Raw genomic sequence first — 27,772 nt, forward strand, 5'->3', positions numbered from 1 at the left:
AGTTTGATGGTGCCAAGGAAGGTGGAGGTGAGAGCTTTCTGTTCTCAGTCTTCTGTGCCTCGGGCTGAAGCCGAGAACTGGCTGAGCAGGTAGAGGCCCCACCCCTCCCCCCAGCACCAGTATATGTAGTTACCAGGAGCTGGTGTTATGGGGCTGGGGGAAACCTGGACTGTCTCCATCAGGGTCTGAGAGGAGTTTATGACATGGCATGTGCTAACTTCTCTCACTTCCTCAGAGGCTTCCTGCCTGTCCCATTAGCGGATTGCTCCCCACAATGAAGGCAGAGATGTAGGGATAGAGAGAGGGCAGGTAATCTAGTGATTTCTCCCTTAGCCACCTACTTCTTATTGACTGAGTAAGCGTTTAAAATAGGAAACGGGGGGGGGGGGGGGGGGGGGGGGGAGCTAGGTGGTGAAGTGAATAGAGCATAGGCTCTGGAGTCAGGAAGACCTGAGTTCAAATCCTGCCCCAGACACTTGACACTTACTGGCTGTGTGACCTTTTACAAGTCATTTAACCCCAATTGTCTTGTCTTCCCCCTCCAAAAAGAAATAGGACACAGAGAGAAGGGATAAAGGCAGACTGGTGAGCAGCAAGGTCAAATGAAGGAAAGCCAGTTAGATGCCTGAGGCATTGGTTCCCAGAAAGACTGCACAATCATGAAGGTCTTCCAGGGAACCAAGCAGCACCACTCTTGGCAGTGGGGGGGGGGGGGGGTCAGTGGAATTGTGAAGTTTCATCCTACTTTGAAGGTGACCATGGACACTTCTGGCATTTGGAATCTGCCTGCTAAGCTCTCCTTGGCATTATCAGAAGGTTACAGCTCATTTGACCCCATTTTAAGGTCATGATCAGCCGTTAGGATGGCATTTCCACCAGTCAAGCTGGGCACCTTGTGGTGTTTCACTCCTTGCGTACTACAACAGTGATACTGCACTTACTAATGAATCTGTTGAGCTTTGGAATTCCACACTTGGGCTGAGCAAACTCCTCTAACTCACTGCTGGGAGCCCCAGTCCATGCTCCACATCCTGCCATCTTCCACAGCTTCTATCCCTCCCTGATAGCTATCAAGCATTAATTACTGACTGCAGAAGGGACAAGACAATCCTTGGGACTCCCCGGGGCAGAAGTTTTTCTTGAACCTCCCGTTTTCTCTCCCAGTAGATTAACTTTCACATTCATAAGCCCAGTGGCTAGAGCAGTGCCTGGTACACAGTAGGTTCTTAATGCCTTTTCATTCATTCAGTTTCTCAGGGCAGTGGTCACTGAGCATGAAACATTTTGGTCACCTAACTGGAACTGTCAAGACCTAGACTTTGACTCTGGACAGATTCTCATTTAGTTTTCAGTCCCCAGAGTTGCCAGAGATCACCAAGACTGGCAGTGATATGATAGGCTCACTAGGGCACAGGCCCTAGGCTGGGGGAGCTGTCCAAGGTCAGAAGTGAGATTAGGACTCATCTTCCAGATTCCAAGCCCAGTGTTCTGTCTGCTCCTCAGCTTTGACTTGGAGTTCCTAGCTCCCTGCCTCTCCTTTCCTGAGGTCAGAGATGCTGCTGTCTCCTGCCCACCACCTGCCTTCCTCTGAAGAGGTCATAGACTAGGGGTGTTGAACATCACAGACACTGTCAGAATCAGGTGATGTGTTAATTTGGCTGAAATGCTTTTATTCTGTTACAAGAAATGGTTTGCTGGGCAGGAGAGGGAATTTTGCTCAGTAGTAAAGAGGATATAAAAACAAAAAATCCATTTTTTTAAGGTGCTTGGGCATGTGGCAATTAATGTCAACTTAGCTTAATTATCAGCAGGGTGGCTGAGGAGGGGGCTAGCCACAGAATGGAACCTGCTTTGTGAACCTCTCTTCCTAATCTTAGCAAATAGGGATGTATCTGTGAGGCAAACTCTGTGGGGACTCAGAGGGTTCTTGGTTTGGCTCACAGCATGACCAAAGAAGGGAGTCAGTGTGGATATACCGAGAAGGGCAGTAAGATTGTGGGCCATGTTTCTGCACATGAAGTAGAGGTTGATGGCGGATAAGGAGAGATTTTCCTTTTCAAATTAGAAGGTTGCATTTATTTAGTCCAGATGAAGGGGGATAGGGAAGAACATCAGAGACAAATATAAACAAGTGTTGGTGTGTCCAGCACAGCAAAAACATGGCCTCTTTTCAGAAAATATTTGCCCCAAGGAAAACAGAGAAGATGTGAACCTCTCTCGGGCATCTCAGAGGAATTTGGCAAAGAATTATTCCCATTCTGGTTTCAGTGGCTGAAGTAGATAAAGGGCAGGGCAGAGGACATAGCATGGGCTGAGCAGGGAACACAGGGAAGTGAGCAGAGCAGGGGCAGCCATCTGGGACACGCTACAGGCCACACTAGGCCCTACGCAGGAAACCAATCAAGTTCTGGAGCAAGGGGAGGGGGCCAAAGGAGACTTCAAATGTCAGTGTTGGATGGCCTGTCCCAAGCTGAGACCATCACCATGAAGGCTTCCCTCCTCTTTTCCTATTTGCCTAGGAAGACCACTCAGCAGAACAGAGGGGAGTTCACCAAGTGGCTGCTCCAGCCAGGGCAAACAGGCACAGGGGGTTTTGTGACAAGTCTATAGCATTTCGGACAAGCCCCTAAACAAAATGCTTTTAATAATGACATGATTCACTTGTTCAAAGGAGTAGCTATGTTTAGGGGCATTTCATTGAAGTTCAGGAAGCCTCAGGATTGCAATAGGAAAAGATGGTCAGAGAACTCAAGGGCTAAGCCTACAAAGAGAAGGTGAATCAGTCTGACCTGCTCCCTACACTGATCCCCAGGTATGAATACAGGTATCTATCCTCCCATTCTACTGAACTAGGAACACGACATTTACACAACAAATGAACACAAGTCACAGGAACCATCATGGATGGATGGACAGACAGACTTCCTCCGGTAACCATTTTGCATGCTCAAAGACAGTAGCCTGCTGCTCAACGAGACTCCCGGCCTCACTGCCCTAGAAGGTGCTGGTGGAGGTGGTGAGACGTCTTCCAATGTAGATCCTGAGGGAAAATGAAATGACAGTCAGAGCTTGGCATCAGCAAATTGAATTGGGGCGGGGGCGGGGGGGGGGGGGGGGGGGTGAGAAGACCCTGGGAATTAGTGATTTCCTGCTTCTCAAAGTACCTGGAGGGTGTGGGGTCATCTCTTTTTTCAAAGGCAAAAAGTGACATGCCTGTGGCTCACCTTTCTGAGGTTCACAACCCTCCAAGTTCTGGAAGTTCTCATGCCTGGGCATGGAGCTCTTTCCTTTCCATCCCCTGACCCTCAGAGCAGCCTTGGGCACACTGAACACCAAGGTTCTGGTAACTGTCTCTTAAAAATCTGCAGAGACCCATTTGAAAATGAAAACACATCAGTCTGGGTCAGAAGCTACAATATCAGTCAGGAATCACTGATGTTAACAAAGATTGACTTGAAACAATGAAAACCCCTACCAGGTGGGCTCTGGGAAGCAGCTTGTGGGTGAAGTGAAGGGAGCCACATGCTTCAAGTCACAGAATCTCAAGCAATTTCAAACAAGCCTTGAGGCACTGCACATATGCATTGAGATGCCAAATGGGGTCATTCCTGGCTCCATGTCTCTCCCATCCAACTCCCAGCCCCCTGATCCCTTGCCAGACTACTGCAGCTGCCTCTCCACAAGGGCCCTCCCAGGTTCAGGGATAACTGGGTCATTCTCCTACTCGATCCCAAGATATAAACACCTCCCTCAGTTTAGCTGTGAAAGCTATCCATCTTTGCAGCCTCACTGAACATAGGCTGTGATGCAGCCAAACTGTCCTTGCCCTAGTTCCTCCATGTCTCTGAACTGTCCACATTCCATGTCAAGCATGCCTTCCCTCCTCAGCAACACTGAAGACTCATCTTTTCCACAATGTTTTCCCAGATCCTCAATAGTTCATCACCCACCTCAATTCCCTTGCATTTACTTTGTATGTATTCTTACATACTAATAAAGGTGGTATAAGCTCCTTCATGTAAACAAGGACACTGCAGTTTTGGCATCTCAGACTCCAGAACCTGGCAGCGGTATTATGGGGAGCATAGCAGCAGCTGGGGCAGAAGAATCCATGGTGTTGGGCAGATTTTCCTCATATCCAGGCTATATCTGACTAACTTCCACCTGTTGCCACAGGGTCTGCTCAGGGATCCCCCTTCTACACAACAACCCTAGAACATCCTCGAAGTTTTCTCTAGCCCTCTCCACCAAGTCTCTCCTTTAGATGAGCCATCCCTAATCTCATCTCTCCACACTGGTTGCTAGGTTCTGGTCTCCCTAAAACCTGACCTGAATTCAGTGTTGCATACGTAGGCACGCCAGCCACAGAGCTGAGGACACGGAGGACAGTTACTTCCTCTGGCTCTGGCAGGACTCCCTAAAAAGGGAGGCTAAGCATGCAATCCTCTGAAACCCACAGCTTGGGCAAGAGGGTCTGGTTTCTGATTTCCACTCTCCCTGCTTCCCCCACCCAACCTGTACACTGGTGACTTCAGGCCCAAGACCCATTCAGTTTAATCTTGTTCTAGTCTGGGTTTTGACTCGTGTACCACATGTCCTTCCCAACTCATTCTTCTGCAGATTTGATGAGAATGCCATCTGTGCTTTTACTCAAGTCAAGTAAAAAGCTCCAATGTGTGATCAGCACAGGGTCTAACACACAGTAGGTGCTTAATCTTTATTGACTGACTGACAATCCTCTGACAAGCTTTCAAAATGACACCCACATTTTAATGACTATTTGGGAGCTTATTCATTGAGCCATGCCTCAACTACACTCTTGTGTAGCCCAGTGGTGTCAAACTCAGGTAGGAAGCCCTGCTGCTACATACTAAGAAAACCACATATTAACATTAACTACATTGTATTGCATTTTTATTTACCTTGTTAAGCATTCCCCAGTGTGGACCATGGCCACACTTGGAGTGTTTGAAAGGCCACTTGTAGCCTGTAGGCCATGTACTCTAGCCCGTTGCTCCATCCCATCCACCAGAAGAGCAAGAGACCTTTGTCTAAGACTTCCTAGACAAATTTTGTCTACTGAGTGAATAAATCTGTCAAAAAAAGCCAAGACTGTTTTGGTTGATGCCAAACTTGGTCATTGCTGCTCACCTTTCCAGGGGTTCACTAACTCCCTCCTAGTATTTACCTTCCAGTTCAAAGAGAAATAGGCCACTAAACCATACAGAAAGCTCCCTGATCACTTGGACTTGGCCAGTGGCCCACTGACTTAGAAATTACATATTAATATGAGATGTGTTCTACTACTTCTAAATTGTACTTTTTGTTCAAAATTCCAATTATATTTTAATCTGGTCTCTGCCTCCCCTGGGAGTATATTCTGCATGTTTGATGGATCAGTTCTAGACTCTCTTCAGGAAGAAGTCTATCTGGAGGGGGCAGAAGGCTGCATCCTAGGCTATCCTCTGGAATCCTGCTTGGCCATCATGTTGCCCAGAGTTCCTAAGTGTTTGAATTTATTTGTCTTTACAGTATTTTTGTTGTAGTATATATAAAGTGTTGTCCTTGTTCTGCTCACTTCAATTCATATGAGTCAGTCAGCCAGTGAACACTTAGTAAGCACCTACTGTGTGCCAGGCACTGTTCCAAGTGCTGAGGATACAGAGAGGCAAAAGTCAGTCCCTGCCCTCAGGGACCTTACACTCCTGTGGGGAGACAAGGAGCAAACAAGCTAGAGAAGGATGAACACAGGGATGACACTAGAATTACAAGTGCTTGGGAAAGACTCCTATAGAAGATGAGGCTTTAAGGAAACCAAGGAAATCTCTAATATTGTGTACGAGGTGCTGTGCTTTATACACATGATCTCATCTAATCCTCACAACAAACCTAGGATGCATTTTACAGATGAGGAAACTGAGGCAAACCATTTAAATGACTTGTCCAGGGTCACACAGCAAGTGTCTAGACCAGATGGGAGCTCAGGCCTTCCTGATTCCCAGTCCAGCATTCTACACCACTCCACCCACAGAAGGAGCATTCCAGAAATGGAGATCAGCCAAAGAAACTGCCCAGGGCTGAGAGATGGGATGCAGGAAGGCGGGTTATTCGCAGAGACTTGAAGGAAGCCAGGGAAGTCAGCTGGGGATGAGGAGGGAGTGTCCCAGGGAGGAAGAATTCTACCTTTGGACTATCTCATCTCTGGCTCTGGGCTTCCTGGCTTCCCTTACATTCCAGCTGAAATCCCACCTTCTAGGAAAAGTTTTTTTTACCAGCCTCTTCACTGCCAGTGTCTTTCCTTGAGGACTATCTCCAATGTCTCCTGTTGGGTTTGCAGAGTTGTTCGCTTCTTGTCTCCTTTACACCAGGAGCTCATTGAAGGCAGAGACTGGCTTTTGCCCTTCTTTGTATCCCCAGAACTTAGCACTATTACATAGGAGGTAGAGATACTTCACAAATACTTGTTGACTGCTCTAGACCAGTGTAGCCCCAGACTAATGAGATAGAAAGGAGACTAGAGTCCATTTCCACAAGACTTGTGTTTTGAAGGTGAAGATTCCCAAAGTTTTTCTGTCATTACTAGATGATAAAATGACTACAGTTACTTCTCTTGCCAAGTACAGGGTAGATCAGATGACCACCCAGGTTCCTTCTTCCTGTATACTTCTGTGATTTTGTGACTCCATAACTATCACCAATTGCAAGCTCTTAGCCTCATGGCCTGGCATCTTTCCTGCATTCTCATTTCTCTTCAGTGGAAGGATCGAGGAAGTCCTAAGTCCCATTTTCCCCATGCATTTGTCCTGACACTCTGGACACAGCAGCTCCGTTCTCATGGCTACAAAGGCTTGTGCCTTGTCCTACCCAAGGCTCAACCCCCATCCCAGGGCAGACACACCAAGAGCAGTACACAAAGGTACTCACCCCAAGCCAATAGCGAGGAAGTGAGAGAGCAGCAGGGATGGGAGGAAAACCTTCAAAAACTCTGCTGAGAAGATACCCCCTTTCTTCATGACACTCGTGTTTCTCATGCTGAGAGTGGCCGAGCGTTTTGGGTGCTTAAAAAGAAACTCCCTGGTGCAAAAGGAAATTTGGGGCAAGGATTAGCACCCCTAACTCCCCTTTCTCTCTTTCTACTCCCTCCTCTGACCCCTCTCATCCCTACCCACCCTTTCCTCTGCTTCTGTTCCCCCTCCCATTGTTCATCCAAAGTCAGTGCCCAAGCTCACTTTGGGGGGATGTTTTCAGGTCTGCTGGACCAGTCCCAGATCCAGTCAGAGTTCTTCTTCAGGATACTCTCCACTTCTTTCCGTCTTTCTATATAATCTTCTTCAGACTAAAACAAAATGAAATCTGCTTGAAGGCCCCGGGCCCCTCTGGGAAGCCAGCTGGCCAGCCATTCCCTTTAGGAGTCAGGTTGGCTGTCTTTCCAGACAGCACCTCAGTTTTGTTTGGAGCCCACCTGCTTCCTGTGAGGTGGGGAAGCTCTAGAAGAAGACAGGTGGCCAGTGCAGATGACCCAGCTGAGGCTCATGACCTGTCAGCTCACTCTTAAGAGCAGCTTTTTGCAGCTATAATCAAGCCGCAGCTTAAAGTTGGATGAGCTGAGTTCTGCCCGATGCCTGCTAGGTGATGCTGCTCCTCTTAGCCCACCTTCTCATCTGTAAATTGGGTCTAATACTCATCCACATGCCCCTTCAGGGCTATGGAGAGGGAAGGACTTTGGAGACTTGCAAGTGTGAAGCTACCAACCAACATGCCCCATGTGGTGGAGGGGATGGTGAGGTCCTGCACTTGGAAAGGATGGAGAAAGATGGGGAAATCAGGAGCCAGAATTCTCTCCAGGACTCAACTTCCCCTTCTGTTATATGAGAGAGTATGGGGGTAGTGCAGTACAGTGGCAAGGGATTGGGAGTCTGAGGACCTGGGTTCAAATACCTTCTCTGCCATGTGAGCCTAGGAACATCATTTCCCTCCTCTCTGGGCCTGTTTCCTGATCTGTACAATGAGGGGGTCAGACTCAGTGACCTCCAGTCCCTCCCATCTCTAGATCCTGTCACCCAAGGCTGGGAATGTTGGTGACAAAACTGATCCTAGGAATGGCCAGGATCCTGCCTGGAGGGGTCAGGACAGAGCTACAGCTTCTGCTTAAGGACAGTTCAGCTGGGACCAGATCAGGAGAGGAGCAGGACTCAGGTGACAGCACCATGGCCACAACTCAGGGTAGGCTTTTAAAAAGATGCTGTCTACTCCCCCCCATTCTCTGTTGAGGGGGAGAACTATGGGTGTGGAATGGGGCATATGATGCCAGGTTTGTTTGCTTATGCTGGTTAGTGTTGCTGAATTTTGCCCTCCCCTTTTTAACTTTTTGTTGTAAGGGATGGCTCAGTGCCTGGAACACAGAAGGGGCTTAATAAATGTTTAATGATTGATTGGGGTGGGGGAGGGAGATGTTGGGAAGTCTAGGCCATGTCAAAACAAAAGATGTTAATGAAAATTTGTTTTTAAAAAAGCCATCTTATATCTAAAAAATAAAATTAAGGGATGAGAGAGCAGTATACTGGGAGATGGAGAAAGGGAGAGGTAGAATGGGGTAGATTACCTCACTTAAAAGAGGCAAGAAAAAACTTTTACAATGGAGGGGAAGAGGGAGAAGGGGAGAGGGAATGAGTGAACCTTACTCCCATTGGATCTAACTTAAGGAGGAGGGGGTAGCCAGAAGCAAACCATTTTTGAGGAGGGACAAGGTCAAAAGAGAGAATAGAATGGGAAGTAGGATAGGATAGAGAGAATTATAGTTAGTCTTTCACAACATAACTGTTATAAAAGTGTTTTGCATCACTACACATGTATAACTTATATTTAATTGCTTGCCTTCTCAATGAGGGTGGGTGGGGAGGGACGAAGGGAGAGAATACAGAACTGAAAGCTTTAAAAATGAATGTGAAAAATTGTTTTTACATGCAACTGAGAAATAAGATACACAGGCAATAGGATACAGAAATCTTATCTTGCCCTACAGAAAAATGGAGGGGAAAGGGATGGAGGAAGGACTGTATGATAGAAGGGGAGGGCAGACTGGGGAAAGGGGCAAGCAGCATGCATAGTGTCTTGAGATGGGGGTGAAAAGAGATGGGGAGAAAATCTGGAACAAAATCTTGTAGAAATGAATGTTGAAAACTAAAAATAAATTAAATTTTTTAAAAAGCCATCTTATCAGTCACTGGTTCCCACAAAGAGGAAGGAGGCAGCAGTTGTTCTGAGATGATCAGTCTACATTTTGCCCTCCTGCTGGTGCCAGGTGCTGACTGGGTCCTCATCTAATCTTCTAGAAAGGGCAAAGGGAATCCCTGCCATGTAGACACAGGTTGAGTGAGATTCCGACACCCTTTCCAGCATAAAGGATCAGGGACTGGGTTGGGGGGGATTGCATCTCTGCCCATCTGGAGCACATGTCCTGATTTCTTACACCAACCCAAAGGGTAAGGGCACAGTGCCAGCAACAGAAATGTGCACGAGTGTTGTTTGAGGCCCTACAACCCAAGGTTAATCAAAGTTGGCCACCAAGTTGGTATGTGACCATGCAAATTTCAGGAATTTCTCTAGAACTCCAGTGACCTTCTAGCAGATGTCAAAGAGTCATTTTAAAAAAGGGGAAACTGAGGCCCAGAGAGATCATAGGGTATGTCCACAGAGGGTTAGGAAGCCAAGGCGGGAGTTGCTTCAGGTCCCCAAACTCCCAAAACACAGCCTTGCAGGCTGGGCAGACGACAGAAATGCCCACATACTGTGAAAGCATGGAGCATAGTGCTATTGATTTATAAATACTCTTGTTGGTGAGCTTTGCAAATTCTCTAAATCATGTTCTCCCTGTGCATGTGACTTATATCAATCCTGAAGTGACCAGCTTGGTCACAGCTACCCAAACATTAACCACCTGCTAACACCCAGTGGCAACAGAATCTGAAGTCCAGGGCAAAATACTGGGCTCAGTTTGGCCCTTGATCACCTAGTTAAGATGCCACAGGGAACAGCTGCCATGGGATGCCACATTAGGGAAAAGGGCCTCAGCCCCCAGCACCTCCTCCATCAGGTGCCCCTTGAGACCCGATAACATGCCCACCCCACCTCCCCACCCCTTACCTGGGAGCTGTTCTTTTCTCCAATGCTGTGAGTATCCATTTCAGAAGTTCTGTTTATATCCTGCGGTGTCTGTGAACGAGGCGGGCTTGATGGCAAAGGGCAAAGACATCCTGTTAGCATTCCTTTTTCAGTGAGATGCCAGAGAGCAGAGAACAAAGCTCCAGATGGATGATCTTAGAATGAGCAGGTACAAAAGGTAGCCACAGAATCAGAATCTTACCCCCAGTCTGGCCTGGAGGCTCTGACTTGGTCTTTATGTTCCAAGTGCTGAGACTCTTTCTGCTAAGTCAGCCAGGCAGGGAGTTGGCTCTGCCCCTTCCCCCCATCACTGCTGGTTCTGTCTTCTGGGGCCCAACAGAACAAGTCTGATCCCCCTTCAGAAAACTGAACTCTCTCCCCTCCACCTTTCTGTCCTTCATATCACCCTCATATGACATATCCCAGCTTCCTTCCTCTGCACTCTCCAGCCCATCCACATTCTTCCTTACCCATGGCACCAAAACTGAAACACAGAGCTCAACATGAGATGTGGGGTGGGTGGAGGACCTCAGAACTGTCCCCATCCTATTCCTGGAAGCTCAGCCTCTCCAAACAAAGCCCTTTTGGATGCTCCTTCCTATTGCTGACTCCCACCAATACCCCCGAGTTTTGCAGATGTCTGCTTACCATGCCTCTGAGCATTTATCCACACTGAATTCCACTTTCTTAGACTAATTCTAGCTTGTCCAGGGCTTTTTCAGTTCTAGTTTTCATCCAGTGTTGGCTCTCCCTCCCAGCTTTCTGTCATTCATATCCTTATTCATGGCATGGATAAAAAAGTCAGATAGCACAGATCTATGGGGCATTCCACTGGAGACCTTCTGCCAAACTGACATGGAGCCACTAAAATATTCTTTTTGTCCTGCATCTAAAGACATTTCTAAATCCACCAAACTGTATTCTTGTCTAGCCCACAAGTCATGATCACCAGTCTTTTCAGTACCAAGGAGAGGTCCTTTACTATCTCATTTATCTTGGGTATGAATTCTGTTCATCATTGTTCTATCATTTCCAGCACAAGAGTCATTGTCCTTGGAGAGAAAACAGGAGCAACTAAAAATTGAACAATTTCATTTTTTCTCTAAGACCAACTGGCATGTCTCCTACAGGGGGTCCTATCCCTTCTTTCTTCCAAGATTCAGCTCTTCTGCTCTCCTCCTCCTCATCTTTTGGAGCTCATCTTGGGTCTGAGTACTCCTGACATGGTTTATAAGTCCATGCCACACTTATGTCCATCATCTGTTACCTACCCACCTTTCTTTCCTTCCTTTCTCCCTCCTTCTTTCTGCCTTTTTGAACTATCTTTCAAAAAATCTTATGTTGATTGGAGAGTTTCTATGCATTCACACTGAATTCTTCAGAAAACTCCTATTATGGAAGTTTCGTTGTAATTGTTATTTTTTTCACCCTTCGAATTTTATTTTTCAGAGTTGCCCAACTGGCTTTGCCTGTAAAATTTTAGTCCATGGTATCCTATCAATCTACCAAAAAACCCTCTCAAATCTGCTCTCCCCAATTCTAGGGTACCTGCCACTGCCTCCATCAGACTTCCTCTCTTCTCTTCACTAGCTCTGAGTAGGATGGTGTCTTCCATTTATTTCCACTACAGCAAGCAGGGCCTCCTTATTTGTGAGAATCAGATGCAAAATGCAATATCCCCCCAATAGCCCCTCCCCTTTTTTGAAAGTGGGAATTATCATTTAGGTGAGTCTAGAAGTTACTAGCTCCTCTGCTTGGAGAAAGAATTTATTCCACCAGATGCCTAACTGGAATCTCCGCGCTTTCTTTTATCATGGCTCTTCACTGCCATTCTTAGAATCCTTCAAAGCTCAGCTCAAATACCACTTACATGAGGCCTTCCTTGATTAGCCCCATTAAATTATCCAAATTAACTTTGTATATATTAGGCATATACTTCATTTGTCTCTTACTACAGGACATAAGATTCATGAAGGCAGGAAATGTCTCATTTTGTCTTTGAATCTTCAGTATCTGGCACCCAGTAGGTGATTAATAAATGCTTTTAGTCAATTTACTCCTGGCCCCTTTCTTGGATTTTTGCCTCCTATGAACTTCTAGGTGTCCCCCAATGCAATTATTCTTTTTCCTTCATGGAGTTCTTCTGCCTTCGGTCAGTCTTAGTGGAGACACTTGGGCAGTTTTATTCTTTTTAGTTTGATAACTTTAGGATGATATTTATAAGAAACCAGACAACTACAAATTTCCCAACCCACGGTAGGTGTACTCCATCCTTGGTCAGGAGTCTATTGTGCCTAGACTTAAAATCCCTGGTCTACAAGTCTGTGTCCCTTTCTCAGGAGCCATTTTCATTGCTAACCACTGACAATGTCCCATCATGGATACACCCTGCAAAGATAATAGGCATTTGTCCATTGTTCTCCAGTTGGCTGACAGCTGCTTTCATGTCCCTTCTTCTTCTGACTCTTACTAAGGGATCCCAGCTCTTCAGGACTTCTGAGGCTTTACATTGTCATTCCTTTGAATCTATCAGCAGATAGAAGCTTCCTCCTCTTCAAAAAGAGCCTCAAATTTGTATTAGCATCAAGTCTATAATGGTCCTTCCTCCCATATGTGACAGCCTTCCTCTCCTCTCCAACCTCCTCCCCCATTTCAGATCCTTTTCCTCCCCTTGAAGCCTCATTGTCACCATCTTTAATGGAATATTTGATTGTTCTTTAAAATGGTAATCACAACATGATCATGTGTTAAAGGAACTAGATTATAGTTTTCCTGGAGAGGATGAAATTCAAGAAAAGAAGACATTCATAAGCAAGTTGCTGAAAAACCCTTCTAAGGAAAGTTCTTCTGTTTGGATCAAATCATGGACAGTGCAAAAGAACCAAGCAAAAGGCTTGATGTCAGAAGGGAAGGGGCTGACTCAGGAGGCAACAGGCTCCCCCTCACTGGAGGCAACGTGATAAAAGAGATCCAGGCCAGAGACCTCTCACAGTCAGAGGAAATCTCCAATTAGCTGACTGCCCAGTTCATAGGGGAATCACACAATTCTCTTTTAAAGGCATGAACACTGTCAGGAATTCAGCAAAAGCATTTAAGAATGTGCTTTTAACCAAGATTGTAGAAATCTTCCAGTCCCATTAAGAAAACAGAGGCCCAAAGGGAAGAAAGGCTTTGCCCAAAGTCACCTTTTCCTTATCAGAGCTGGAATTGAAACTGACTCCCAAACTGACCCCTGCCAGGTTACCATGACTCCCTTAGCTCCTACCATCCCACACCATCCCTCCTCCCAGGCTGGGCAGTGGTGTCTACTCCTGTTTCTGGCCAATGAAGAAGGGATGGGGCTGAAGTCCAACCACAGCAGCACCCATCCCCACTCCCCCAGAGAATGCCTACCTGTCACAGTGAGAACTCTTAGAGCTGCTCCGTCCAGACTCATGTTGCGCATCCAGAAGAATCTTTTCCATGTCACCATTATAGGCTGAGATTGAAGCTGGTGCAGTGCTGTGGCCATTGCCATTACTGCTGAAGTGCAGCTCCACCCAAGAGCCTGTGGGGACAAAGGCAGGGAAAAAAGTTGGAGGACGCTGACCAGCCTGGCCTCCCACTTGCCACAGGTCTGAAGACCCAGGGGCAACTAGAGGTCTGGCACCATCTCTGTGGTCTAAGCAGATCACAAAGTTACCAGAGCTTCAGTCTCCTCATCTATAAAATGGGGGTGCTAATAAGTACACATATTGCTTCCTGGGGTTGTGGTGAGGAAGGCACTCTGTATCACATCAAGTGTTATCAATATGGGAGTGATTATTAACACCTGGCAGGATAAGGTACCCAACACTGAAGTCCTTGCTTGAGCTAAACTGCCAAGTATTCAAATTATGCTTCAGAGAGTGGGACTCTGATGGGCTGGCCACATTGTTCGAATTCAAAATGTACACTTGTCAAAAAGACTATTTATGGAGAATTTGCATGGGCCAGGAGATCACATGGTGACCAGAAGAAACGATACAAGGACACTCTCAAGGTCTCTCTCAAGAACTTTGGATTTGACTGTGTAACATGGGAGACACTGGCACAGGACTGCTCAGCATGGTGTGCCCACATCAGAAAGGGTGCTGTGCTGTTTGAGCTAAGCAGAATTGAGATAGCACAAAGTAAACGCAGAATGTGCAAACTTGGGATATCCACCCCAAATATTCATAGACTATCTGTGCCCAGCCTATGGTAGAGCATTCCATGCTTGTATTGGTCTGATCAGCCACAGTGGGACACACTGAAATTTCACTTTAGCATGGAGATGTTATTTTGGTCCTCTTTGAAGACAAAGGACAACAACCAACCAACCAACCAATTATTAATACATAGTAAGCCCTTGATTCACTAAAAACCCAAACCACCAAAAGGGTTTTCTCTCATAGCATCGAGGGAAATGATAAAACAAATTCATGGGGATTCAAATGAAGAAAATTTCAAGAGTCAGTTGGTCCTGGGACCCCACACCCATTCAGGTGCCTGTCTCCCCCTTGCTCCAAGCCTTAGTAATCTGAAGGGCAATGGGCCCAGAGGATGTACAACTCTGCTTCTGTGGGCAAGTGCGTTCCTACTCTGGCCCCAAGTTCTTCCTCCATAAATGGAGTTAGACTACATGGCAGCCTCCCAGGCAACTTCAGGACACCCTGGATCCAGAGAGCCTTCAGATACAGGGAGTTGGTCAGCTGTATTTTGACATATTTGTGAAGGAAAGTCCAGAGCCTGCAATATGGCATAGAGGTGAACAGAGGTGAACAGTTAAGAAGCCCTGAAAGGCAACATATTTTCTGACATCTTCTAGCTGCTTAGGAATGTGAGAGCCACCTCCACTCCAAATGGTCATACAAACTCTTTGTGCCTGACCTGTAGTAGAGCCTCCTTGGATTGTTCTGATCAGGCACAAGTGGACACACTGAACCTTGACCCTGATATTGTGATGTCATTTCAGTCCTCATTGGGCACAAGGAACTTAACACACCAACTTACAGCACTTTTGAAAAGATGGAGTTCACAATGAGAAGGCAAATTCCTGGCCTTCCTCTAAATCTCTGTTGCCCAAAGAACTAGAAACAAAGTGAATGCCTGTGAATTGGGGAGTGGAAACCATTGAGGAATTTTGCATGCATGTGTGTGTGCTATTATGGGAAAAAGTCACTAAGTTCTAGTGAGTTCTTTTCTTTGGGGATTAATCTGATGACAAAGCACTTCGGAAATGCACAGCTTGAAGCTGGAAGCTGGAAGTCACTGTCACCAAGCATGGACCATGCTGCTTGCCTTTCAATGAGCCTCTGCTACTTACCATTTATGAGACCTTGGGAGAGTCCTTCACCTCTCTGGTCCTTGCTGTCCTCATCTACAAAGGCAGGGCATTGGATTAGGTGGCCTAAGAGTTCCTGGAGGCTTGGACCCAAGGTCAGTCACCTACATGCTCAGCAAAGAGCTGGACCCTGTGTCCCCAGTGTTTCCTACCAAGAGCAGTGGAACCAGCCAGCACAGTAGCTGTCTTTGCCTAAAGTGAGCAGCCCCACAAAGGGAGAGGAGCCAGGCACTCAGGGACCCAGGGACCCACTCACAAGGAATTCTTTGTCTCTAAATATGTCATGTCTGTGAGAAAAACCCAGCCAATAGCCCTTTTCATTCAAGGAGCCTGGGGGATGGATAAGCAAACTTGACTACAGGCAAGAGCCCAAGCCCAGCCCTCTATAATGCCCACACGTCCCTGAATACACTAGTTTGAAAATTTCTCACATTAGTTGTACTATTCAGAAAAGGCCCAGATGTGGGAAAAAGTCCAAGGGTCAGCCTGGCTTTCCAAATGAGCATCTCAGAACACAATAGGTGAGGCACACACAAATGCTCAGGAAATCAAAGCTTGGCCTTATGGGCAAAGAGTGGATTATTAAAGATGCTGTTTTATGGCAATACAAAGGGAAGGCTGAAGAACTGGAAAGGCAATTGGGATTTTTCCCTACAGATCAACCCACCCAGTTGTTCAGCAAGTTTGGAAAGAGCACTGGGTTTGGAGTTTAGAGGCTTTTGGTCCAAATTCTTAACTGGTGCCAAGTTTCTTCACCTTGTACAGAGACTGTGAAACAAACAGCCTGCTGGTTAGACTACCTGCCTCCAGTCCCTCCCCAGTTAATTCCATGCATCTTTAAAATGGATCTTTCCTAAAGGCAAGTCTGACTACATTACCTCCTCTGTCTCTTCAGTAATTCCAGCAGCTCCCTTAGGCCCTCCACCAAAGGGTCCCTTCTGACTTTCCAGTCTCCTTACACATTACTCCATTCCCTCCCTCACACCTCTCTCTCTCCCCACCCCCCATCCCATCCCCACTATCCCACTATTCTAACTGCTATTCTCTCCATAAAACAAATCATCTCAACTCCAGGCAGGTATTTTCATTGACTGTGCCTCTTGCCTTCAAGTTTCAGCTCGTCCTTCCTGGTCCCCCCAATGCCAGCACCTTTCCTCTAAAGTCACTTCCAGTTGACTCTACATAGACCTCATTTTTACAGTTGTCTATATATTGTCTCCCCATCAGACTGAGTTCCTTGAAAACTGCGATTGCCTTTGACCTTTTTTAAATCCCCAGTGCTCAGCAAGGTTCTTGGCACATAGAATTTGTTGAGCTTGTTTGGCTTGACTTCTGGAGAATTCCTTTTCCCATCCTTTGATTACCAGTCCATTAGACTGTAATGGACCCATATAGGCTTCATGACCCACAGCTGAAGAAGCCCTGAGTTAGAGGACAAATTCAGCATGGGAAAAATCTAGGGATTCTGGCCCCCTCCCGTATGACATGAGGCACTCTACTCTGAGGCCTGAACACCAAAAAAAAAAAAAAAAAGACAGATGAAAGAGTTGGGTGGAAGGGAACATGGCAGAAGAGGCTGTCCTGTGGAACAAGATTATATCAGTCCTGTTTGGCCCCAAAGAGCAGAATGAGGAATAGTGGATAGAAGCTGCATATGCAGGTGGACACCAGGAAAAGCTTCCTAAGACTGACAGCCCTTTCCCAAGTGGAATGGACTGCTCTGGAGAGACGGCTTCCTGACCACTTGGAGGGCTTCACACAGGTTGGAGGACTAGATGGGTCCTACCCCAGGAGGTACCTTCAGAGCAGGCTTTCCAAGAAGGTGGGATCCCGTATTAGAATATAAGCTCCCTGATGACAGATCCCTGTTTGCTGTCTCCCCAGCACTTAGTACAGTATCTGGCCCATAGCTTGTGCTTCATAAACCCTTGCTGATTGGTCAGGTTGTAGGGGAGATTTCAGGAGGGCTAGACAGTAAAATATTTGTTCTTTGTTGTTTTTTTTTTTTAAATATTTTTTTATATATTTACTTCTTCTAACCCCTCCCCCCTTCTTCCCAGGAGAATAGAAGGTTCTGGGTGGCAGAGATTGTTTCAGAATTCTGGCCTTTGTAGTTCCAGTGCCAAACACACTTAATAACTTACTTTTTTTTAAGAAACTAAGTTTTCAGAGTGAATAAACCATAAATTTAGAGCAAAGAACTAGAAACTGAGGATGCCCAGAACCTGGAGATTAGCTAAGCAAATTATCGTGTATGAATTTAACTGAATATGATGCCACATGAAAAGAAGAGTGGAGACAGGCTCAGAGAAATCTGGGAAGACTTTTAGGAACTGATTCAGAGGGCCAGGAGCAGAGGCAGACAAAGGCAACCAAAACATGTTATTTATATAATAACAGCACTGTAAAAAAAAATCAACTTTGAAAGACTTAAAACTCCAGTCATGGCAAAGACCAACCCCAGTGCCAGAGGACCAAGGACAGAACTTGTTACTCCCCCAGAGAGGACACCAAGGTGATACCCTCAAGGTGAAGAATGGAACAGACACTGTTGGATATGGCCATTATGGGAATTGTTTTGTGTTTGGTTATGCATAATTGTGACAAGGGTCTTTTTTTCTTTTTTTTAATCAATGAGAGTTGGTGAAAGGAAAAGGTGGATCTAGGCTTAAGGTTGCCCAAAAAAGAAAAAATGGGACATTTAAACTTTTTTTTACTGTGCGGAAGAGAACAGGAGGAAAACTAGAAGGAAACAAGGAGAAAGCCTTTCAAAATTAAATGCTGAATTTATCACCAATTTTATTTATTATTTTTATTATTTATTTATCTTTTAATTTTATTTATTTATTTGTTGTTTATTTATTTTAAAGAAAATAAGGTTTAGAAGAGATTGGCAGACTCATCTGCATTCCTTTGTTCTCCTTTACATATGGAAATACTCCATTTATTTGGGGTTTCTTAAGTACAAAATTTTAAAAATGAGGGCTGGCCTCTACTGCTCTCCAGGCAATGCCAGGACCCTCCCAACAGGGCAGGGCAGCAAAGGGTGGCCCCAGGCACTCAGGTTATCAGGGGGACAGGGCTCCCAGGTCCTGTGGCCCCCAAGGGAAAGGCCCAGGCATTGGGCTGTGCAGAGCTGGATTATCACAAGAGAAGGACAGCTATATCCCTTGAAAAGGATGGAGTTCTTCCTTCTCAAGTGTACCTGGGGCTGAGGTGACTTCCCCTCTCTGGCTCTCACTTAGTTTTCCCCATCCTCAGAGGGGGACAGACTAGATTATCTCTAAAGACAATGTTGACTCTCACATCCTATGATTCCCTTTCCCATCTATTTTGAATAACAGAAATGAGGGTTTTTAGATGTTTTTGTTTTTATCCCCCACATATTCTTTCCTCAGGGTTAGGGTACTCCACAGAATATAAGGGTGGGAAGGAATTGAGGGACAGTTAGTCCAAATGCCACCTAACAAAGGATCCTCTGGCCTTCCAGCCTTTGTTTGAAGCCCTTTCTAAAGGATCTGGCTGTAGCTCTCCCCCCAAAGCCCATAAAATACCTGTAAAAACGACTCTAAACAAATTCTAAAGCAGAAGCCACAAAACGACAGAGTGAAAGAGATTTCCAGCCCAAAGCAGCCTGGAAGGCTGACAGGAAAGGTCTATCACACCGGGCTCAGAGCGCAGTGCAGCCCACAGAGCACAGCCCAACCTTTGCTACAGGCACAGCAGGGACAGGGCTGGAGCAGGCTTCAGGGCATGGAATCTCTGGTAGCAGCTGTGGTTCCCAGATTCCTCAACCCACAAATGCCAGAGACAGCTTGAAAGATCAGTGAGAAAGCTTTTTCACCTGGGAGAGAAGGGAGTAGGGTCCTGCCGTAGCCCAACCCCAGAGGGCTGCAGCGTCCATTTTTGGAGCCCTCTGCCTAAAGACCCTGAGGGAATCAAGATGCTGATCTGAATCTCAGCCCTGAGTGGTGGCCCTAGGGTGAGAGGAGCACTGGCATGGTGAAGCTAGAGGCAGTTGTGGAGAGGGAACCCTGAAGATCCTGGACAGAAAAGCTTGTGGTTCCTCCCAGACTGGAGCTCAGGCTAGGAGAGGAGTAAACTCCTCGCCCTTGATTGTGCCACCTTGGAGGAACTGAGAACTTACAGGTCCCTAGAGCATACCCTCCATTTGACAAAGGACTCAAAAGTCAAGTAATTGGCTGGGAAAATGCCCATAAAAAGGGGAAAAGAAGACTATAGAAGGTTACTTTCTTGGTGAACGGTATTTTCCTCCACCCTTTCAGATGAGGAAGACATCAAAGTCAAAGTTTCTTCATTCAAAACCTCCAAAATATATTTGTAATGGTTTCAGGCCAAGGAAGAGCTCAAAAGATATTTTGAAAAGCAAGAGAGGTGGAGGAAAAATTAGGAAGAGAAATGAGAGTGATACAAGAAAATCTTGAAAAGTAAGTCAACAGCTTGCTAAAGGAAACCCAAAAAAATGCTGAAGAAAATAACACCTTTAAAAATAGACTAACCCAAATGGCAAAAGAGGTCCAAAAAGCCAATGAGGAGAAGAATGCTTTAAAAAGCAGGCTGGGTCAAATGGAAAAGGAGGTTCAAAAGCTCACTGAAGAAAATAATTCCTTAAAGATTAGAATGGAGCAGATGGAAGCTAATGACTTTATGAAAAAATCAAAAAATTAACAAAATCAAAAGAATGAGAAAAAAAAAGAAGACAATGTGAAATATCTCATTGGAAAACCAAGTGACCTGAAAAATATATCCAGGAGAGATAATTTAAAACTTATTGGACTACCTGAAAGTCATGATAAAAAAAAAAGAGCCTAGACATAATCTTTCAAGAAATTATCCAGGAAAACTGCCCTGATATCGTACAACCAGAGGGAAAACAGATATTGAAAGAATTCACCAATCTATTCACAATTCACAAGATCTAGCAGCTTCTACATTAACGGACTGAAGGGCTTGGAATATGCTATTCCAGAAGTCAAAGGAACTAGGATTAAAACCAAGAATCACCTACCCAGCAAAACTAAGTATAATACTTCAGGGGAAAAAATGGTCATTCAATCAAATAGAGGATTTTCAAGCATTCTTGATAAAAAGACTAGAGCTGAATAGAAAATATGACTTTCAAACACAAGAATCAAGAGAAGCATAAAAAGGTAAACAGGAAAGAGAAATCATAAGGGACTTACTAAAGTTGAACTGTTTACATTGCTAGATGGAAAGATAATATTTGTAACCTTTGAGACTTTTCTCATTATTTGGGTAGTTGGAGGGATTATATACATATAGACAGAGGGCACAGGGTAAGTTGAATAGGAAGAGATGATCTCTAAAAGATAAAATTAAGGGGTGAAAGGAATATATTGGGAGGAGAAAGGGAGAAATTGAATGAGGCAAATTATCTCTCATAAAAGAGGCAAAAAAAAGCTGTTTCAATGGAGGGGAAAAGGGAAGCTTACTCTCATCAACGTTGGGCTTAAGGAGGGAATAACATGCACACTCAATTTGGTATGAAAATCTATCTTACTACAGGAAAGTAGGGGAGAAGGAGATAAGTGGGCTATGGGGGGTGGGGTATGATAGAAGGGAAGCCAAATGGGAGGAGGTAGTAATTAGAAGTAAACACTTTTGGGGAGGGACAAGAATAAAAGAGAGAACAGAATAAATGGGGGACAGGATAGGATGGAGGGAAATATAGTTGGTCTTTCACAACATGACTATTATGGAAATCGTTTGCATAACTACACATGTATAGCCTATATTGAATTGCTTGCCTGCACAGTGGGGATGTGTGGGGAGGGAGGAAGGAAGAGAAGTTGGAAGTCAAAAGATTTAGGAACAAATGTTGAGAATTGTTTTTGCATGCAACTGGCAAGTAAGAAATACAGGTAATGGGGTATAGAAATCTATCTTGTCCTACAAGAAAAGAGAGAAAATGGGGATAAGGGAAGGGTGTGATAGAAGAGAGAGCAGATTGGGAGAAGGGGTAAGCAGGATTTAGGGGTGCCTTGGGCTGGGGGAGGGGAGAGATGGGGAGAAAATGTGGAACTCAAAATCTTGTGGAAATGGTGAAAACTAAAAATAAATAAATTAAAAAAAGAATTAGTAAAACTCATTCTGTTCATGTGAAGACAGCATATAATTCTAATAGGAATTCATAATGGAATTATAAATGATTCTTCTTTGAGGCTTATTTTGGGGGACTAGTTAGCATTGGGATTTAATTCTTGGAGGCTAATCTGAGTCCTGTTTTCAATCATCCCTAGTTTCTTTATGTTACTTCCTGTTCCTTTTCTCATTGTATAGAACTTAACTACAGTGTTTAATTATGCTGCTGTAAAAAATGTAAGTCATTATGATCTTAATTTCTTAAAAACCTGAACACTTCTATTTTATAACAAAATGGGGAAAAAATTGCTTCAAGTCCTTTTGAAAATAGGAAATAATTCAAAAGTACAAAGGGTTGTAGATTGCTAATAAATGCTTGTTGACTGAATAAATTATGTCTACACATACAAAAATAAAAACAAAAAAGAGAAAGGACCCAACCTCTCCAGAGATAACCCAGGCCACCTTGGCACAGCTCTAATGGTGGGAAAGTTTGATTTGGTAACAAGCCTCTGGGCTACTTAAACCAATGGTTCCAAGCTATGCAAGGCCCTTCCCCAGGAGAGCAGTTCTCATTGAATAGTCCCCCTCCCCCACTGCCACAATACCTAGTATGAAGAATGTGTCAATAAACTTTAATGCACAAAAGTAGTCAGAATGAGTTATTATTTTAATATTTAAATCGTTATTATTAAGTCTTATCCCTTACAAGGAAGAATTCACAAATGCTGCTCACAACACTGGTAGCAGAGTGGACTGATAAACAGAATGCTGGATTTGGAATCAGAGGGCCTGAGTTCATCCTGCCACTGGGATAAGATAGGAGATTTTGCCCTTCTGGCACCAAGTTACCTAACTGGAGAACAAAGGATTCGACCAGAACAGCCCACCGGCAACTACTTATGAAGAACCTATTGTCTACTAGATCCAGTATTAGGTGCTGCAGAGGCTAAGATAAAAAACCCAGTCCTAGCCCTCCAGGAATGTAAAACTGGCAGCCCACAAAGTAGCAGTGGAGCAGGGAGATGCCAGCAGCCAGCAGCCTTTGATGACTCATAAGGTCCATTCCACCTCTAAGGTGAGGACTGTTTGGGAGCCCAGCTGCTCCCTGGTTTGAGAAACTGTCCCTTTGACACTCCATTCAGAGGTGAGAAGTCTGGATCTGTAAGAGGAAGGGAAAGCAATCCCAGCATCCCTCCCTCAAAGCCCCATCATGATTTATCGGAAGGCAGGGAGAAAGAAAAGGAACTTTCAAAACCATGGAACCAGCTGCTGGGGTTCTCTGAGCATTCTGGTCCTAGGGGAGGGACAAGGGAAGCCTCTGGACTTGGCACTGTCTGGACTTTGCTAGCCTGAGCTTTCTGCCCCATGAGCCAGCCAGAGGCAGACATGTTAGAACAGTGTAGATGGAAGAGGAGCCCTGCCAAGGCACAAACTTTAACTGGGCAGTCGCTCCTGCCTTGGCCCAGTGATCCAGGCTCCTGTGGGGCAGCTGCCTATCCCCACATGATGGCACCAAGAGTAATGGAGCCCTGGGGGAGCCTGGCAAGTGTTGGGCTTCACGTACACAGGCTAGGCTAGATGCAAGTTTCCACTCATTTCCATGTGTGTCATCAGCTTGTTCTAAGTAGAATAATGGGGGTGGAGGGAACCAGTCCAGTCTGAAGTCCTCAACTATTGAGGCCATCCTCCCCCCTCCCACCCCATGATTCAGCAGTTTGGTTCAAGACAGCAACCAGCAGCAGGAAATTAACAGAGCATGAGGAGGCCCCCTACTGTGTACTCCCAAAGAGTTTAAATTTAGATTGTAATGCAGAGGCAAAATGCCCAATATAAGCCAGCTCTTAGGGTATTTCGTTGCTAAGAAAGAAGACTGAGATAAACCAGATTTTAAAAGCCCATTACCTATGACATTTAAATTATGAGCAAAGGCTCCCAGGTAAGGAGGGAGTTATAGTTCTCAAAAGACCAAGCCTTAAACCAATTCACTCTGGAGCTCAGATTGCACAATAGGTCCAGGACATGCTAGCATAAAGTGAATGAAAATACTAAAGAGTAAGGCTTTCTCTTTTGGCGAGGAGCCCCGGGGGTCTTCCCCTCCTAGTTTCATTTTTTTAATTATTGTTAAAGGTACCATTCCTAGAGTAACTACCAGGCCTATTCACTGAATGGGTGCTGCCTCACCCAAAGTAAGAACCTGAAAAGGCCTTAGCCTTTCAGGGTCTCCCATTGCATCTAGATGAATATCTGGCCACTGGATCCAAATGGCTCAGGAGGTGAAAGTGAGGCTGGTGACCTTGCACAGCCCTCGCGCACTCAAATAAAAGTCAACTCTAAATCACATCATCACCTCCCTGATGTCGTGGTCCTCTTCAAGAACAAAGGACAAACATACAACCAGGAGCCTACAACTGGGTCAGTGAGGGAAGAGTCTCAAAGACCTCCAGCTGAAAAGGACTTAGCATCCTTCATTTATAGGCAGGCAAACTGAGGCCCAGAGGGGTTCAGATCCTGCCCAGGAAACACATAGACTAAGTAAAGTAGCCTAGCTAAGCTTTCCCCACATTGGGCTGCCATTCTACTTGGGAGGAAGATCCAGGAGCACTAGCTAGGGGGTCTCAGGAATGGAGGGCTATCCCAGGGGCCAGGCACCTCCCTGGCCTTAAGTGTAGCCTTAGACCCAGTCCAGCTGGGCTGCCTCAGCCACAGAGAGGGTGCACCAAGCCGCACTTGGCAACTGCATATTCCCATTTCAACAAAATCATTTCCTAGTTCCTATCTCAGTTTCCCTCTGCCCCTAAAGTGCTGTTTTAGAGAAGTCAGATTGTAAGAAAGAGTAATAGCTTATAATTCCATATAGGATTATAGATTTGGAATTGGATGTGACTTTCAAGTGACTTTCAAGGTGACAGTCCTTTCACTGACTTGCCTAGGATCATCCTGCTAGTAAGTGTCCAAGATTGGACTTGAAAATGAGTCTTTCTGACATTAGGCCTATACTCTAATCACTGAGCAATCTAGCTGCCTCCATCGAGATGTTGCGTGTAATTTTTTGTAAGTCTATCCCCAGCACCTAGAACAGATCTTTCCACAATATGGAAAATGATAGTTGAACTGAATTATGCCCGACTGTCTTTTTATAAGACACAGTTAAATCGATAATCTAATGAGTCTTCTAAGTAACCTGGACATAGTGTGAAGGCCACATTTGCTATCCAAAGCCATGGGGTGGGGGAGGGGTGAATGTAGGGGGTAACAACAGGCTAGTCCTCACCTCTGAGGCAAGGCATGGCAGCTCTCAGTTATCGCAGGGTGAAGGGGCTGGAAACGTATTTCTATAAAGGAAATTCTAGCAGTCTGGGGCCTGGGGGCCACATTTGTAGATTCCAGTCTCCAGTTTACAGATGCAGGTGGCCTGAGAATATTCATTCCCCATCAGCAGGCAGATTCTCTCCCCAAGGCCACCTGTACTTCACCCCCAAAGCTGGAGACAGAGGGGCTTCTTTCATTGTTCCTGCAGCCTTTTCAGATACTCCTTTCCAACCTTGAGGGGACCCATTTGGGGAGGGAGGGAGTTAGAGCCTGAATGATATTGTCTAAGGATAAACCCAGAGAAGCCAGTGAGCTCTGGCCCTTCTTGGTTAATGATTGCTAAAGGCCAGGGAAGCTGAATGCATGAAACACACACACACACACACACACACACACACACACACACACACACACACACACACACACAAACGAGAGAGAGAGAGAGAGAGAGAGAGAGAGAGAGAGAGAGAGAGAGAGAGAGAGAGAGAGAGAGAGAAAGGGGGGAGAAGGGGGGGAAAGGGGAGGGAGGGGGAGGGAGAGAGAGAGAGAATATCATTTGAAACTTTAACCAACTTCAAAAATGACTGCTATGTCCAGGTAGGGGCCAGATATGTCAGGCTCCACTCTTTCTAGTGTTAAGTTCAAGACCAGATTTTTTTCCTCCTCAGTAGAGGATCTTCAGGGCCATGAATTTCCTTGGCTAAAGGATGAAAACAGGAGCCTCCTTCCAGGGCCTTGAGACTGGGGAAAACTCAATCATTAAGCCTCCATAAAGTAAAAACTTATCAGCCAGGAAGCTGGGAAGTGTCCTTCCTTGGCTGAGCCCAGCCTGGGGAATGTATCCCTTCCCTGAAACCCATTTTCTACCTCCAGGGTGATCCTCTAACTAAGGAAGTCTGGCCCAAGTAGTGGAGGCCCAGACAATGGCCTGGCCCCTGCACCTCCTTGGTGAAAGGTCTTTTGGGAAGATCCTCACCTGGATTCTGCCCAATATATCCCTGACAGTCCAAGATGTTCCCTCTGAGCAAACTCGATTGCCACAATCAGTCCGAGCCCCAGAGAGTTGGTTTCACAGCTTTGACGAAGGATAGTAAGTAACACTCTCAACTCTCAAGTTCAGACTCTGCCGTTCACTCAGTAAGGAGGACCATTCAGGATGGTAACAAAGTCACAAGCAAAGGAGGAGAGGCCTCTAGAGGGCTGTCAGTGGATGCCCCCTCCTTGGGGACTCACTGCCCTCCTCTCCAGGGAACCCAAAGCAGCAGGCCCACGTGCCACTGTGCCAGGGGCTTGCTGCTGCTTTTTTCCTCTTCAAAGGTAGGCACTGAGAAGAGGGCACGAAAAATGATTCATTTACAGAAGCCAGGCTGGAACTCACTCGAGACTAAAAAGGGTCAGTTCTGTTTCACTTTCCCCAATCAGTTTATGTGGGTGTGACTACCTCGGGCCCCTGGGAATGATCAGACACGTCTGATGTAGCGAGATCACGTCGTCTCAGCCCCTTCATCACATCTCTTCTCTTGGGGAGAGGCGGGGAACCTCTGAGACCAGGGAGGGAAGAGGGCTTGCCTAAGTCGGCAAATCTTGAGGTGGGCGTGGGGATGTGGAGGTAGTGGACCTCAGGACCCCAGCCTGGACCCTCACATTCTTCGCTTAACGGTGGGGCTCAAGCGCTGCCTCTGCCAGGTCGAGATCTCAGTTTCTCTGACTGCCTCCAAGAGGGCTGAGTAGTGGGCGGGCAGAATCCACCCACCCACTCCCAGAGCTCACGCCTCCGGGGTCTCTGGACTGGCCCCTGGATTCACCTGGGCGGCCCAAGGGCCCCTGGAGGGTAGATCCCTCTCCGCCCCCCACCCCTGCCCCCGGCGCCCGGTCCTCCAGTCGCGGGAGCTGCCGTGGCCCTCCCCGAGCAGGGGAGAGAGGAGCGGGGAGATGGGGGGGAGGCAGGGCTCAGGGCCCAGTCGGGCACTCACCCTGCAGGTTCTCCTCGGGTGGGGGCGGGGAGTGCCCACTCTGCTCCATGGCCCGGGTGGACGGGTTCGGCGGGGAGCCGGCGGGGGCCTGGCCTGGCCCGGGCGGGCCTTGGGGTGCTGCGGACAGCGGGGGCTCGCGGGGGTCGCGCTGCCGCCTCTGCCCGGACTGCTGCTGCTGCAGCGGCAGCCGCTGGGCCGCGGTGACGTCGGAGGGGGCGGGCTGCGGCCGGCGTAGCCCCCGACACTGACCGTGACCCTGACACTGACTACGCCGAGGCCGCAGCGGTCCGTCCCTCTCCGGGGAAGCCCGTGAATGCCGCCAGCCCTCCAGAACCAGCTCCTCTGGGCCGGGGGGCGACCGGGTCGGGGATAGGCCGAGCAGGGCGGGGAGGACGCGTGGGGGGGCGGGGCTGGTCACGCGTTCTCCTCCCCCACCCCCCGCAGCAACTGCGACGACGACGACGACGACAACAACAACAACCAGCACCCCGCCCCCACTCCTGAGGCCGCCGGGGGACCGGGTTATTTTAAGCGGCCGCCCCTCCCCCCAGGCTTCCCAGGAGCCTGCGGGGCGGGGCCAGGGGAGGGGGCCGAAGGTGGGCTGCAGCGCTGGCCGCCACCCCTACCCCGCCCCGGGGCAGGGCGCAGGGTCCGACTTCAGCCTGTCCCGCCTAGAATTATGGAGCAGCCCTGGGGACTCGGGAGAGGGGGCTCTACCTCCCCTTCTGGAAGGCCTTGGCCTACGGGAGAGGTGTCTGTAAACCCTGAGGGGGGCCCTTGGGCTCGAGGACTGGGGCTCTGACAGGAAGAGGCCTGGCCCCCTTCTCTCCAAGAGCTTGAGGTCTTACCGACGGGGTGA

At 46.9% G+C, this 27,772-nt stretch overlaps 1 protein-coding gene across 1 annotated transcript; it reads right to left on the reverse strand.

Moving 5' to 3' along the window:
* Positions 1-1,642: 1,642 nt before the first annotated feature.
* On the reverse strand, positions 1,643-27,528 carry BNIP3 (BCL2 interacting protein 3). Its single transcript, XM_072629107.1, has 6 exons — positions 26,914-27,528; positions 13,555-13,708; positions 10,144-10,228; positions 7,230-7,336; positions 6,925-7,074; positions 1,643-3,040 (listed from the first exon to the last, which is right to left on the reverse strand). The coding sequence occupies exons 1-6, from the start codon at positions 26,960-26,962 to the stop codon at positions 2,995-2,997; spliced, it is 591 nt and encodes a 196-aa protein (XP_072485208.1). The 5' UTR covers positions 26,963-27,528; the 3' UTR covers positions 1,643-2,994.
* Positions 27,529-27,772: the final 244 nt, after the last annotated feature.

This window comes from Notamacropus eugenii, chromosome 1, assembly GCF_028372415.1.
Source record: "Notamacropus eugenii isolate mMacEug1 chromosome 1, mMacEug1.pri_v2, whole genome shotgun sequence".
Lineage (NCBI taxonomy): Eukaryota > Metazoa > Chordata > Mammalia > Diprotodontia > Macropodidae > Notamacropus > Notamacropus eugenii.